The sequence below is a fragment of the Lolium rigidum genome, chromosome 5 (assembly GCF_022539505.1).
Source record: "Lolium rigidum isolate FL_2022 chromosome 5, APGP_CSIRO_Lrig_0.1, whole genome shotgun sequence".
NCBI classification, from domain to species: Eukaryota; Viridiplantae; Streptophyta; class Magnoliopsida; order Poales; family Poaceae; genus Lolium; species Lolium rigidum.
Window position 1 is genome coordinate 60,531,332 of NC_061512.1, and position 13,759 is coordinate 60,545,090.

Genomic DNA, 13,759 nt, shown 5'->3' on the forward strand with positions numbered 1-13,759 from the left:
CGCATTCAGTCCCCATGGCTGCACTGTCACGAGGAACCGAGGCGGGGCGAAGGTCGGTTACGCGTACCATGCGGGCAGCCAGCTGTACCGGCTCGACTACCTCAGGGTCGCTTGCAGCAAATAACCTGTGAACCGAAAGTTGTGACTGTAACCAGCCATATGAGTTGCTAAGATGAAGAGGAAGTCTAGCCGTTCAGTTTCCTTTTGGCTGCAAACAAGTTCTCAGCTGGTCTTTTGTATCAAAAAAGTCCTAGGTGTTTCAATTAACATTCAGTTAGAATGCTGATGCTACTACTTATATGTCTGTATGTGCTAGGTATTGGGAGACAATGAGACATTACCACGCACCAGTTACTCATGGTTGGGTTGCTGCATACCAGTTACTCATGGTTGGGTTGCTGCATTTACCTTGGATGTGGTTAATATGTATGGTTTTGTCTCAGTGATATGGATACTTTTCATTTTGAGTTGATAATTCGCCAATTCCCAACTCTAGTGAAATCCGATTACAAATAGTAACAAAATTCATGATGGAAACATAAATTCTCATATTGCGGGCTCAGCTCTCACAACCAAAGAAGGTGCTATTGCATTGAAAAAACCCAATGGTTCCTATGAAAGAAATCTATGTTATATAGCTCTTTCCTTTTCGTTGCATTGATTCGATATGTTTGTTGGACGAGTCCACATTTTATTGACAGGCTTTTTGAGTGTTACATGTGCCTTTTTTGTTGTTTCGCACATCTGGTAATTTAGTTGGGATATTTTTGCACATATATTGCAAATTTAATTTGTACTGTTGCATAACTTTATTAGTTTTACTGCACAAGTTAGTTGTCAGTTGTTGAAGACATTTAGTGATTTTGTTGCAGTCATTTTAGCCAATCAACATGCACCTTCCATCGGGCCAATTTTTTCCTTGCGCTGAAGGCAATAAACATTTAAGTGATACTAACGACATATATATTCGGACTATTTGGACAGCTTCTTTCTTTCTTTCAAAAAGGGAGTTAGACACGATCACACGACAACTTGTATTACCAGGGGTAAAATGCCATAATATATAGCACATCTAACTTGTGTTATAATAATACAAATGTAGAGAGACATAGACCAATAGTAATACAGTAATACTCCAAAATAAAGGGGACTGTTTTTCAGCTAACGCTATGTACATGCCTACGCATCTTCTTAATCTCAGAACTCATAGCTGGTCTCATGGATCTGACACCTATTTATTTATAGGCCTAATGGATCTGTCACCTCTTGCTTCGTCGTCACTTGGTACTTGAGGCCTCTTTTATCGTCAGCAGCATCGATGGAAATGGTCGAGCCTCGACAGGCTTCTCCATTGACCAGCATGTCCGCAAGAACTGTCGTCACATTTTTCTTCATCCATCTTTTAATTGGCCTCGCGCCATACAGCTGCAAGAGCCCATTGATACATCGTTACCATGATATACAAACAACTACACAAATAAGTATTTGGTTTGTTCAAATAACGTATACTTACATCATTATGTGACTTTGAGCAAATGATGTCCAAGGCGGCGTCACTTGCAAACAGGGAGACGCCCTTGTCAGCTACCGTGGCAATGACACCCTTCATCTGGATTCTCACGATCTCCCTCAGTTCGTCATGTGAAAGCGGCTCAAACATCACAATGTCACTTAGCTTGTTGATAAGTTCATGCTTGAAGCATTCCTCGACCTGCATGAACAAGCATAAATGACAATCGGTGGCTGCACATTGATTACTTCACCATGACAATCGGTGGCTGCATGATCGTTTGGGAGTTTTCACGTACGTACCTTTTTCATGAGAATATCTCGCTTTGTTTCCATGTTTTCTCCGGCCATTCTAGTCGATAGGTTATCTGCTCCTAGATTTGAGGTCATAATGATAATAGTATTCTTGAAGTCTATTGCCCGTCCTTTGCCATCAGTCAACATACCATCCCCGAGGAGTTGAATGAGAATCTTAACTATCGAGGGATTTGCCTTATCCACCTCGTCAAAAAGAATAACGCTAAATGGTTGGCTCCTGACTGTCTCTGTGAGTTCTCCTTGTTCATAGCTTCGGAAATTCAAATAAGTAAAATTGTGAGACATGCGATAATGAAGTGTCGGAAAGGAGTAGGAGTGCAAAAAGTGTGAAAGTCAAACCTTCGAGGTCCTCCTATGAGACGCAACACTGATCCACTGTCAGCATATTCAGACATGTCTAAGCGAATCAACGCCTTCTCGTTGTCAAATAGCTTCTCGGCAAGTGATTTAGCGAGCTCTGTCTTTCCAACACCCGTCGGACCCAAAAAGAGGAAAGAGCCAACTGGTTGGCCAGATTGACCAAAGCCAGCCCTAGAACGTAGCACTTCCTGTGCAACCAAATTGACCGCTTCGTTCTGACCAACAACTCGCTCATGCAACTTCTGTGCCAGGTTGATCAGCTTCTCCCCCTCTTGATCAAATGTGGTGATCGGAATTTTAGTCCATCGGCTCACAGCCTTGTGATCAGAAACATTGGAACATGACATGAATATCACATTGGAGCAGTGGAAATTATTTAAACTACTTACGCAGATATGGTTAGGGAGGTTAATTTACCTGTGCGACATGGCCTGGACCAACAGTAAGAACCTCCTTGGGTTCATTTACAGTGCTGGTACCTTGAATGTTTTCAACTTGTTTTTGTTTACGCAGCTTCACCGCAGTGCATGCCTCGTCCATCAGATCGATTGCTTTGTCAGGAAACTGGCGACCTGACATGAACAAAGAATCCATCAACATGCACGAGACTAGTAAATTGAACTAACTCTTTGATTGATGACTTGAGGAACATATATACGTACCTGTAATGTAACGGTCAGCGAGGCGTACAGCAGCAACTAGAGCATCGTCGTCGATTGTCAAGCCATGGTGCTTCTGGTACCGCTTCTTGAGCCCCTGGAGGATGGCAATGGTGGCTTCCACGCTGGGCTCCTGGACGTCAACCTTTTGGAACCGGCGCTCGAGCGCGGAATCTTTCTCGATGTGCTTGCGGTACTCCTGGGAGGTGGTGGCGCCTACGCAGCGGATGCGACCACGGGCCAAGGCCGGCTTGAGGATGTTGGCGGCGTCGCCGGTGCCCCCACGGTCGCCGGCGCCGACGATCATGTGCATCTCGTCTATGAATAGTATGAGCTTCCCGTCCGAGTCCTCCGCCTGCGCGATGGCGTCCTTGAGGCGCTGCTCGAACATGCCGCGCCACCGGGTGCCCGCGACCATGGCCCCGACGTCGAGCTCGGCGACGCGCGCCCCCGCCAGCGCGTCCGGGACGTCCCCGGCAGCGATGCGCAGGGCGAGGCCCTCGGCGATGGCCGTCTTGCCGACGCCCGCGGCCCCGACGAGCGCGGCGCAGTTCTTGGTCCGGCGGCAGAGGATGCAGATGACGCGGTCGATCTCGTCGTCGCGGCCGATGACCGGGTCGAGCTTGCCGGCGTCCAGGGTCTTGAGGAGGGCCGGCCTGGAGACAAGAGACGTCACCTCTTGCTTGTATAGCCTCCACGCTGCCATTGCCAAAACAGCGGCCGATATTCCGAGCAGGGTTATGTGCGCCGTGTCTTTCGATAACCCAACGTGCTGCAGGAGCCGCGACATATTCGAAGAAGAAGACGACCACGACTTGCAGGAAGATTATTTTTTGGAGATCGCTTTCGTGGTACGGTATATTGCACCGTATGTATGTGCACCCGACGACCCTCGCTCCGAAACCGGTCTGGGTTCTCTCATCAAGGCCAGCAACGGTTCGCCCTTTGTTGCCCACTCGGAACTCGGAAACTACAAAAACTAGTTGAGTGTCCGTGCGTTGCTACGGAAAAATATAACATGCCATGGAAGGCAATATATATTGCCATGATAATATAATTATTGGGTCAGTGATTACTCTTTTAAGGGAATCGGTACATGTTTAGTTTATCTCTCCTAGACTATTGAATCCATCATGGTTTACATTGCATTGATAGCTTACCTTGTTGGTTTTTCCGAGGGTACTTCCCTTGTTTGTCACTTCGCCTCTCGACATTTTTTTTGTGCCATAATGTGCCTCCTGTGGTAAATATATGTTATGGAAGCTCAACTATTTATTCATTCACACCTTGTTCTGATTTTAACTATACTATGCTTCACAATCTAATTTTCACTTTCCATTCCTCTCTCCGAATGCTCTACCCCCTTCCTCTGCTCCACCGGATATTTCTCTACCCGTGCGTTTATGAATTTTTTTTGGTGGTTCAGAAGCATATAGAATAGAATAGGGATTGACAGAACACCGGCTAACAATAAAAGGCTCTGCAGAAGCTAGATGCCATACTCTGTCCAAGTGCCAAGCCAAATACTCCCTTCGTCCCACGAATTTTGTATGAGATTTGTTAAAATTTAGATGTATCTAGATACTATTTAGTGTCTAGATATCTAAATTTAAACAAATCTCGGACAATCCAGTAGAGAAGCTAACCTCAGAGATGGAGGTGCTTAAAGAGAGAGTATCCCCCACATAGAAATGTAGCATACAAACGGTTGTTATGATAAACAGCCAATCCTCAAAAGCCATGTCTGTTTTATACAAAATGGTCCATGACGAGCAAATTAAGTCATAGTACCTAACATCACAAATCATCGCATAAAACTGTCACTATGTGCACAACTGAATCCTTCCTGCCTTTGCATGCAGAGATAGAACCATAGCAGCCTCCATACGATAATTGATCTAGCATGAGTAAGCCCAACAAGTTGGATTTCAGTTATGGAGAATTGCACATAACATGGAGATAATACAACGGTTCAAAAAAATATAATGTTCGCATCAAGCAGCCACTATATTATCTCCATGTCACGTGAAATTTGTGGTCCCGAGGGACCAAAGTGCATGCAGTTTCTTCTGCTTTATTTCTGAAGACATATAGATTGTTCTCCCTTCAGGTTAACTTTCTGAGAGATGACTTGATTTTCTATGTAACCAAATATCCGACATCTCAATTTGTTCCCTCGTCTGCTTTTTCTTCCTATAATTTCTGATAAATTATAATGTCAAATTTTATCTTATGTTACTTCACTAAGTTTCCAACATATGACTTTTTCAACCTTGTCGCATTTTTAACATCTGATATTTGCTTCCATAATAGCATGGAGATATATGGAATGCAAAGCCTCAATGAGAATTCACATATAACAAATAAAAAATAGAATAATCAAAAGCAAACTTATCTCCTTATCAAGCAAGTTGAGCATCTCTTTCGGCTGTTGTTGCCCTACTATAGACACATGTTACAACTTCTTGAGGCAGTGACGAGAAGATCAAGATTTGTACGAGCTAGCAGATTGGAGTCCAAATCTCCAATCAGCTGAATGTAAAAGTAGTCAGAAGAAATTGTTAAATATATTCAGATATGTGACGGTAGAAAGGATGCCCATAGTCGGATGATCACCAGCGAGGCAAAGACCAACTGGCAACATGTCCTGTCTCGATGAAACTGCGTACGCCTCTAGCTTAGAGCTCGGCGAAGGCTCTGGACCATGCTTTTCATACCTAGAGATGATGATGGCGATGTCTCACCGAATGCTGTAACCGAGCAAACACCATGCATGATAATGACAATTTGTGATAACATGAATCAATGAGTGACTCCCGAGAAGTAATCAAAGTTCCTCGTGTGTGGTAAAATCTGAAAGCACAATGTGGATATATAACCCACTTTAGAAAAAGAACAGAAACTATGTAATATAGATTTCCATACGCACATTTATAAGCTTGTTCAGAAACCGCACCACAAAAAAGTATTGCAGAAACATATATGTTTTGCGTGAGGTGCGAATTCTAATTCTGATAATCTATCAAACATACAATCCTAAGCTAGGTTGCATATTTCCATACATGTGTACATTATGCCAAATCAAAGCAGTCAAGCCACTTAGTACCTTGCTTAAATTGTACCTGTACAAGCTGATACTCCTGGCCGATTAGTACAGTATCCAGTCAGAACTGCTGCTGGGTTTGCAAAGATAGCAAACACGCGTTGCATTACCATCTGTAAATGATGCTATCGATCCTTCAACAATCAATCAGTGAGATAAACACCGCTCAGTTCTAGTGTAATAAGTAATGTACACATAATACATGTAAATATTCATAGGAATCCCCTCAATTTTCTTTCCAATCCGCACATATACACATAATGCATGTAAATATTCTCTGGGATACTTTTCACTAATCCAACAACACTTCTTCTTGCAATTTTTTTTGAAACCTTTCATGTCTACATGTCTGAAACAAACAGTGCATTATTTAGAACAACATTTATACATATAGCAACATTACTACTCAGGGTATTTCCTGATAAACTGGATGTGGAGCTACCAAGAAAAAAAGAGGTGCTAATGCGTAGGCGTCATCTCGAATTTTCTGAACCGCAAAGATGGTAATTTTTTTTAAAAAAAGACATACGTGGGTATATATATGGTAGTGCTCAGGACAGAACTGCAAACCAAATTAAATGCTAGGAATTTAATAGTAGTAGCACTAATCTAGAACTATGTTAATTACTGAAGACCACCAATTTGAAATTTACTTTGGCTATTCAGTGAGCTAGCACATTTCCATTCGTTCCTCACCAAGTCTGGCATGGAGCTGAGAATAATTTTGTTATGCAAAAATCTTCATTGTAAGTTGATATTTATCACTTCACATCTCATAAGTGATCTGAAAAATTTTATGAATACAAAAAATAACCAAATGAAATATAAATAATCTAAAGGTTGCACAAAGTTTCAGCCCCTAAACATTTGTCTCCATGAACACAGGTCCATGTGAATCATGAACAACATTTAGTAAACTACAACACTTTATGAGCCACATTATCATCATTCAGTTGCCCACTTATTTCATGAACTAATTGCAAAAAAGAATCAAGTCACGTTACATGTGTCTAGTTTCCAGTGTCTAGAGTTCCATTCAGATTCAGCTTAAGAGCTAAAACCATGGTGAATTTTTCATCCAGTACTCAATGGGTAGACATCTTATTGCATGTAAATATAAAACTGCTCGCGTTTACACTCAATGCGATTAATTGCGCAAGTATAGCTATGATGTGAGCATTACCAAATTGTAGTACTAAGTTATTGCTAATAGCATTCCAAGAGAGATACATGAGGGACACCATTTGGCAGAGTAAAACGTGGCATGGTAGAACTTAAATACGTCATTAAATGAGAGAATTACCTCTGTTGAACTTCTTCCCATCAAGATTGATCCAGCTCACATTGTTGCTCACAGATTAACTCCTTAATTTTATTGATCTGGAATCGGTGCATCACATCCGACACTCTTAGAACCAAGATATGGATCTGATTTGCAGAAACACGTGTTAGTACAATTGAAAGACAGCTATCTTTCGCAAACACCTCATGGTTCTAACCACAAGGGTTCTTGTTAGATCAGCAAAATTTACCTTTTAACCACAAATAGAACTAAAAGTATTGCAAAAACAATGAGACAGATTAATATTAGAATGAGTATGCAACATGAAGTTATATAGCAGGCGCTAGAAGGTTTTTTGTGTGCAGTCTGTGGTGTTCCTGTGTCCTGTCCCATCTCCATCACATGCGGCTAGGCCATCTTGCTGGCCTTGCTATAGAACATCGGCCAAGATCAATCTCTCACATTGAACAAGTAAAATAGATCTGTATCCGGGTAACAAAGAAAATTGTATTAATTTTTCTGCGTTAGTACAATACAAACAATTAAGTCACAAAATAAAAGTTTCTGAATACAATACAAACAATGACAGCAGTTGTGTACAACCACATCAAGAATCACAGCTTTGCCAAACAGAAGGTCAAAAGACAACGACACCGCATCAAGAAAAGCAGCCGGGTTGCTTTTCTACCTAGCATCTTGAATTTTCATGTAAGATTTGAACAAGCCCCTCACCTCTGATTAAGTACGCTCTGGTGAATCAAACGGTACAGTCTATCAGCGGTCAGTCCCTTGTCCAGGCGGCATCTTGCAGCGGCGATGCGATCGCCCTTGTCGTACGACGTACTCTGTGCAGGAGATCCGTACGACACACCCGGATCCACTCTGAACCTCACGCGACGCCACACCCTAGCTCCGTCCAGTACAAGATCGGCGCCGCGCCTCGGCTTCGCCCAGGAGTTCTTCCGGCCACCACACTCACGCTTCTCCCAAGTTTCTTCCGGGCATCGCACCTTGTCTTCACCTGCGGCGGCGGGCGATGTTGGAAGCTGCGCATCGTGAGCTGGAGTGGCGAGGCGGCAGAGCGATTTAGGGTGATGCCGCATACATATGGAATAGTATGAATGGATTCCGTGATTAGCGGCGACAAAAAGTGGCAACTTTAGGTGAAAAAGGATCCGACGAATGAAATTTGAGCGGGGAGGCATACATTAGATTGGACGGTCGAGATGTCTTTAATGACGACCACCAAAGTGCGTTGAGTGTCAAACGACCAACTCCCATTTCTACACTACTAGTTGAATGCCCGTGCGTTGCTACGGGTACCTACATTTTTATAGATGCACATGTAACACGTATAAACTTAAAATATAGTTAAAATTTCAGCCGAGTTTCCTACGAAACAAATTATTCCAGTTTTTTTTCCAGTTTCACCTCCACCTCGACGGCCAACATGTTCTCTAGCGTTTGAACCCAATGCATTCTCCGTTCCACGGCGCAAGAGCACCCCTCGATGTTTAGCATGACGCGGTGGTCGATGGTGGGCATGTCGTGCGGCGCGAGATCGAGCATCTTCATAGCCACGTGTTGCCATCATCGTCATGGCAGCAAACTTACGCATGCACGGTAGCCGGATCCCGTAGGTCCAGATCTCTTGGCTCGCCGACACCAATCATTGAGGATCGAGTTGATCCGTCGAGTTTTTTATCCTTGGATGGAGCGGAGTAGGAAGGGATTCTCTGTAAATAAAAATACAACAAAGGATACATATTTCAAATATTTTTTTTAGCTTTCCACTTATTTCCAATTTATAAAAATACAAAAAAAATGTATATGCAACTCAGCATGCCATCACACGAGAAGATTATACTGCAATTAAAAAATATTTTAAATTATGTGATCAATGTCCATAAGGAACAATCGAACATAGCTATTCTAGAGTCCCTTTCCTCTTGTTTGAACACGGGTCAGAGTGCAGGAACATCAAGAGTTCACTAATAGAGCAATGGTGTACGCTGATAATGATACCATGTTCCCCCATGTAGTGTGCCTAGCGCACTACACAAACCAAATTAACCGGTTCAAAAGCTATTGAGGTAGCAAATTTTTCAGCAATCAGTTAGAAATCCAATTCAATCCATTCTTGAAAATAAATTTCGACTGAAGCAGAATTTCGCAGCTGATAATAATAAAGCTCTAGTCCTCTTCTTGAAGTATCAATCCGCTCACCCTCCCGGTATAATACTTACAAAACCATACACATCAACCAACGAAACCATCAACAGGGCATACATAGGTATGTACTGCTTAATTAATGAAATCTAAAATTCTCATACTGTGTAATATCAGCGCAAGCATACTTCATCGTGTATCGTGTCTCTCATTTGTGACCACTGCTAACGAAGAAATATCAACAGGCAAACATATCTCGTGGAGTTCGCAGTTCTCTCGATGTGTCCACGATAATCTCGACCATTTTTTCGATCAAACGACTTGCACGGTCAGACTACTTCCTCCACACATACACATCTCGACAGGACCAGCGTCACCGCATGGCAGAGTTCATACTATAAAATTGACGACTGAATCATACTCCAAGAAAAGCACACAAGATCTTCTTAGAGAGACCAAGAACCAGGAAACGTACCAACAAGTAGTGATCGATGAAATCGCGCTGAAAGAAGACATGCTACGGATCATGTCGTCGTTGTGGCGGACGCATCCTGGCGGGCGCGACCGACCAACGTGGCGCAATCCTCAGCCATCTAATCGCCATCTTGTGGGCATCCGTGGCGCGGAGACATGGGCCGTCGCCCGTCGGTGTCGTTCTCTGTGAAGTCATCGGCGCCAGGGAGATGGACACACGCCGGATGGACCAGCAGGTCGACCAGCATCAGAGCGCAGTCTGGGGCGCCTCCTCCGCCCATGGCTCCGCCTCGCGCCAAGTCGGCCCGCACCAGCACCTCCCCTTCAAGCCAACCAAGGGACTTGTCATTCTCCGTTCGGCCGCCCTCCTCGCATACGAACAGCTTGGATCTAGGTTTTATACGGACGGAGAGGATCTCCGATTTTGCTTAACGTAACACGATTTTTTTTGACCTACCAAATGCTTTATTTACGACACCACGGATCGGCCTGACTTTGATATACAAGGAAATAAAATATTTGATTCGATTGCTTTAGGATTTAGGAAACAAGACAAGGAGATTTGATTTGATTGTCTGCTAACAATCGGGCAGGGGCTAGACCAAATCGAACATGATGGAGGAAGAATTTGTCAGTCAATCATGGTGAGCACGAGACGGATGGATTGGATTGGATTACCTCAGGTCGCGTCGTCACAAACTTGAGCTGCATGGAACTTGAGGTAGTCGAGGAAGGTCGTCTCATTGGCGAAATGGTGTGCATCCCGCCGTCTTCAGAAGTTGAGCCGCCGCAACCTCGCCGACGCGAACGATCGCGTCTCGCCCGCCCTTGCCGTGCAACAACGAGTACAGGGGCCGTCTTGCGTGCTCTTTGAGAACTCCCGCAGGTGGCGTACAATCAGGAAGATTGTACCCTCTTTTTTTCTGGATTCATCGTGTCCTGTATTTATTTCCTATCATGGGCATGCCATAACATGAAAGGGAATTTGTTTCCCGATTTTTCCTCGCTAGGGACCTGATCTAATTCCCGAATCTTTCTCCGCAGCAGTTTTCGTTGCATGAGGGCAGCTTGTGTAGACAAGGATAATTAATTGGCCATATGTAACTTCGCGTCTAATTAATTTGTCCATTATCAAATCCCTGATTTTTTGGATTTCTGCCGTGGCTTTCTTTAGATCATACCTTATTGGTGGGTGGAACCAGCGGTGGCACTAAGCAGTAATTATTACAAGTCGAAACGTAGGTACAAGATCCACCAGTGAAAGATTGGACGGACGGGATGCTTCCAATGACGACCATCAAACGCGTTGAGTGTCAAACGACCAACTCGCATTTAATAGTAAAGACTAGTTGAATGTCCGTGCGTTGCTACGGCTCATCAATTTTTTCAACTTCTCATGCATGTAAAGATAATAGACATGAACATCCAAGAGAGAACCATCTCTTCCAAAGGCATCTCCCGAAGTGAAATGGCCAACGAATCACAGAAAACAAAATACATCCATATTAAGTTTGCCATTAGAACTGGATATACTGAGACCTTGACAAGTGCATGTGCTTTGCTACGGAGAATGTGCATCTTTGATTTTTTTTTACCGATGCAATAGACTCTCTACCAATCATATCCAAACACAACTTTCATTTTTCACTTTGTTAGGTGTGTCTTCTCCATCATACACCATGGAACAAAACAAAGTGTATTCTTACACTCCTTTCATCCTTGCTCTACACTAACTTTGACATGTGACCATCTTCTCCTCTATGATCTAGAAAAAATCACACTAAGATCATCTAAAATTACATCACTGAAAATGCGTATCCTTTTCTATCAGTGGAAACAAGCTTGCCCTGAAAAAACGGACATGTAAGCATAGTAATATATTTGTGCATGACTGGATCAAAAAATTACCTCTAAGTGTTATAAAACAACAATTAACTTGTTTGGGCTGCCTTCCTTCATGGACGAAAATCCCTTCAGCGCATACCAATTTCCTTGATGATCGGGGCATAGGATCCATCAGCAGCCTCGGCAATGTCATTGATAACTTGCTTACACTCACTCTCTATCTGAACTTTGCCAATGGACATATCATCCACAAGTGCATGGTCCTTCCTAAACGCTAAGGCTTCAAGTGTTGGAGGGTCTGTAACTGCAGGGAAGACAATCATTGATGACCCCATATAATGATCTTTATTTCTGACGATCACATCAACCGAGCCTGTTCCATTATTCCTCGAAAATAATCACCTATACTAAAAATATAAATATAAGCATAAATCACTACAAAAACTGAGACATACAACTTTGGAGTGGGTATCGACATCAAGTTTGACTACCGCTTATTGTGTAACAATAGTTAGCTCTCTGTAAAAGTGGTAAGACATAATGAAATTATTAAAAAAATATGAAATACTTACAAAATAGATAATGAAGATAATTATTAAATCAATGTTCTTCAAAATTCTTCTTACAAAAATATTTCTTTCGAACAATTGCTTGGATACTACGACATTTGCAGTGAAAATCTGACAAAGGTTCAACCATTCAGATAATTCCTAGGAGTTATTTTAGTGCAGCCGAACAAAACCTGGAGTACATATGTAGCAGTAGGGTGGACCACCGATCTTTTCACTCAAGCTGCAATAAGGCCGTGTGTCAGCACAATGTTAGTGTGTGAATTATGTAGGTTTACCATAACATAATTCCTGCATAAGTCTCCATGACTTAAAACGAGTGTTCTGACTTCTAGTAATCGGAACTAATCACGGCAGAGACCTAAATTTACAAACTTTACATTTGCACAAAGAAGAAGAATTCAAATAACTTGTGACCATCTAATCACAGCAGAGGCCTGCATTTAGATGGTCTAGGATGCACTTTATAAACTTTTTGTGTGGCAAAGAACGGACCTAATGGAACCTGACCATGAGCATACAATATAAACATGTTTCTAAGGGGAAAAAGTCAAACTAAGTTCTAACACAAGTGCGCCATAGCCAGTATACAGATTCAATATGTTTTACTTACCAACATCCTAAATGTACGAATGGAAAAAATATTCAGTTGATTGAACACCAAAATAGGAGAATGTTGTTTTGATAAAAAAATCAGTTATGCTCCCCGTTGTTGCTTAGCAGAAATACATGTATAGAGACCACAGAAAGAATAACAGCCATCTACATGCTGAATTCTATACGGTTACTTCGAGGACCTGAATTCTCCAGAGCACATGGCAACATTCAAGTCAACTTCGGAAATAGCATACTCCTACTTGTCTTCTGCATTGGACGTCCGCGTTCAGAGCTTGCTAGCGTGGGGCACTGAACATGGAGCGCGTGCGGGATGGAAGAAGCGATCGGAGGCATCGCTCGACGTAGCGACGATGGATGATGGTCGACAAATTGACGACGGAACACTCCCATCCTTTTTAAGTAAGTAGAGATAGAGATTTTGGTACGTTAATTCCTTGTTTCTAAGTTTGTAGCTAAAATATTTGGCAACGTTAATTCCTTCTTTCCAAGTTTGCAGCGATTGGAATCGAGGTAATAAAAACAGTAATAAAGGTTGATTGGAAAGATAGGATAGCTTTCCTTTTAATGATTGTTTACTGTGAGGAAGGTTATATGAGGAGAACTTACGGTGGATTTTGAAGGAGATATGCCCTAGAGGCAATAATAAAAGTAGTTATTATTTATATCTCTATGTTTATGATAAATGTTTATATGTCATGCTATAATTGTATTAACCGAAACATTAGTACATGTGTGATATGTAGACAACAAGAAGTCCCTAGTATGCCTCTTAAACTAGCTTGTTGATTAATGGATGATTAGTTTCATAATCATGAACATTGGATGTTATTAATAACAAGGTTATATCATTATA

General features: G+C 42.4%; 1 protein-coding gene across 1 annotated transcript; it reads right to left on the reverse strand.

Annotated features, from left to right (window-relative positions):
• Positions 1-1,239: 1,239 nt before the first annotated feature.
• On the reverse strand, positions 1,240-3,264 carry LOC124651792 (chaperone protein ClpB-like). The gene is made up of 6 exons (XM_047190827.1): positions 2,850-3,264; positions 2,638-2,759; positions 2,167-2,504; positions 1,813-2,077; positions 1,514-1,711; positions 1,240-1,425 (listed from the first exon to the last, which is right to left on the reverse strand). The coding sequence occupies exons 1-6, from the start codon at positions 3,262-3,264 to the stop codon at positions 1,240-1,242; spliced, it is 1,524 nt and encodes a 507-aa protein (XP_047046783.1).
• Between the last annotated feature and the right edge of the window lie 10,495 nt (positions 3,265-13,759).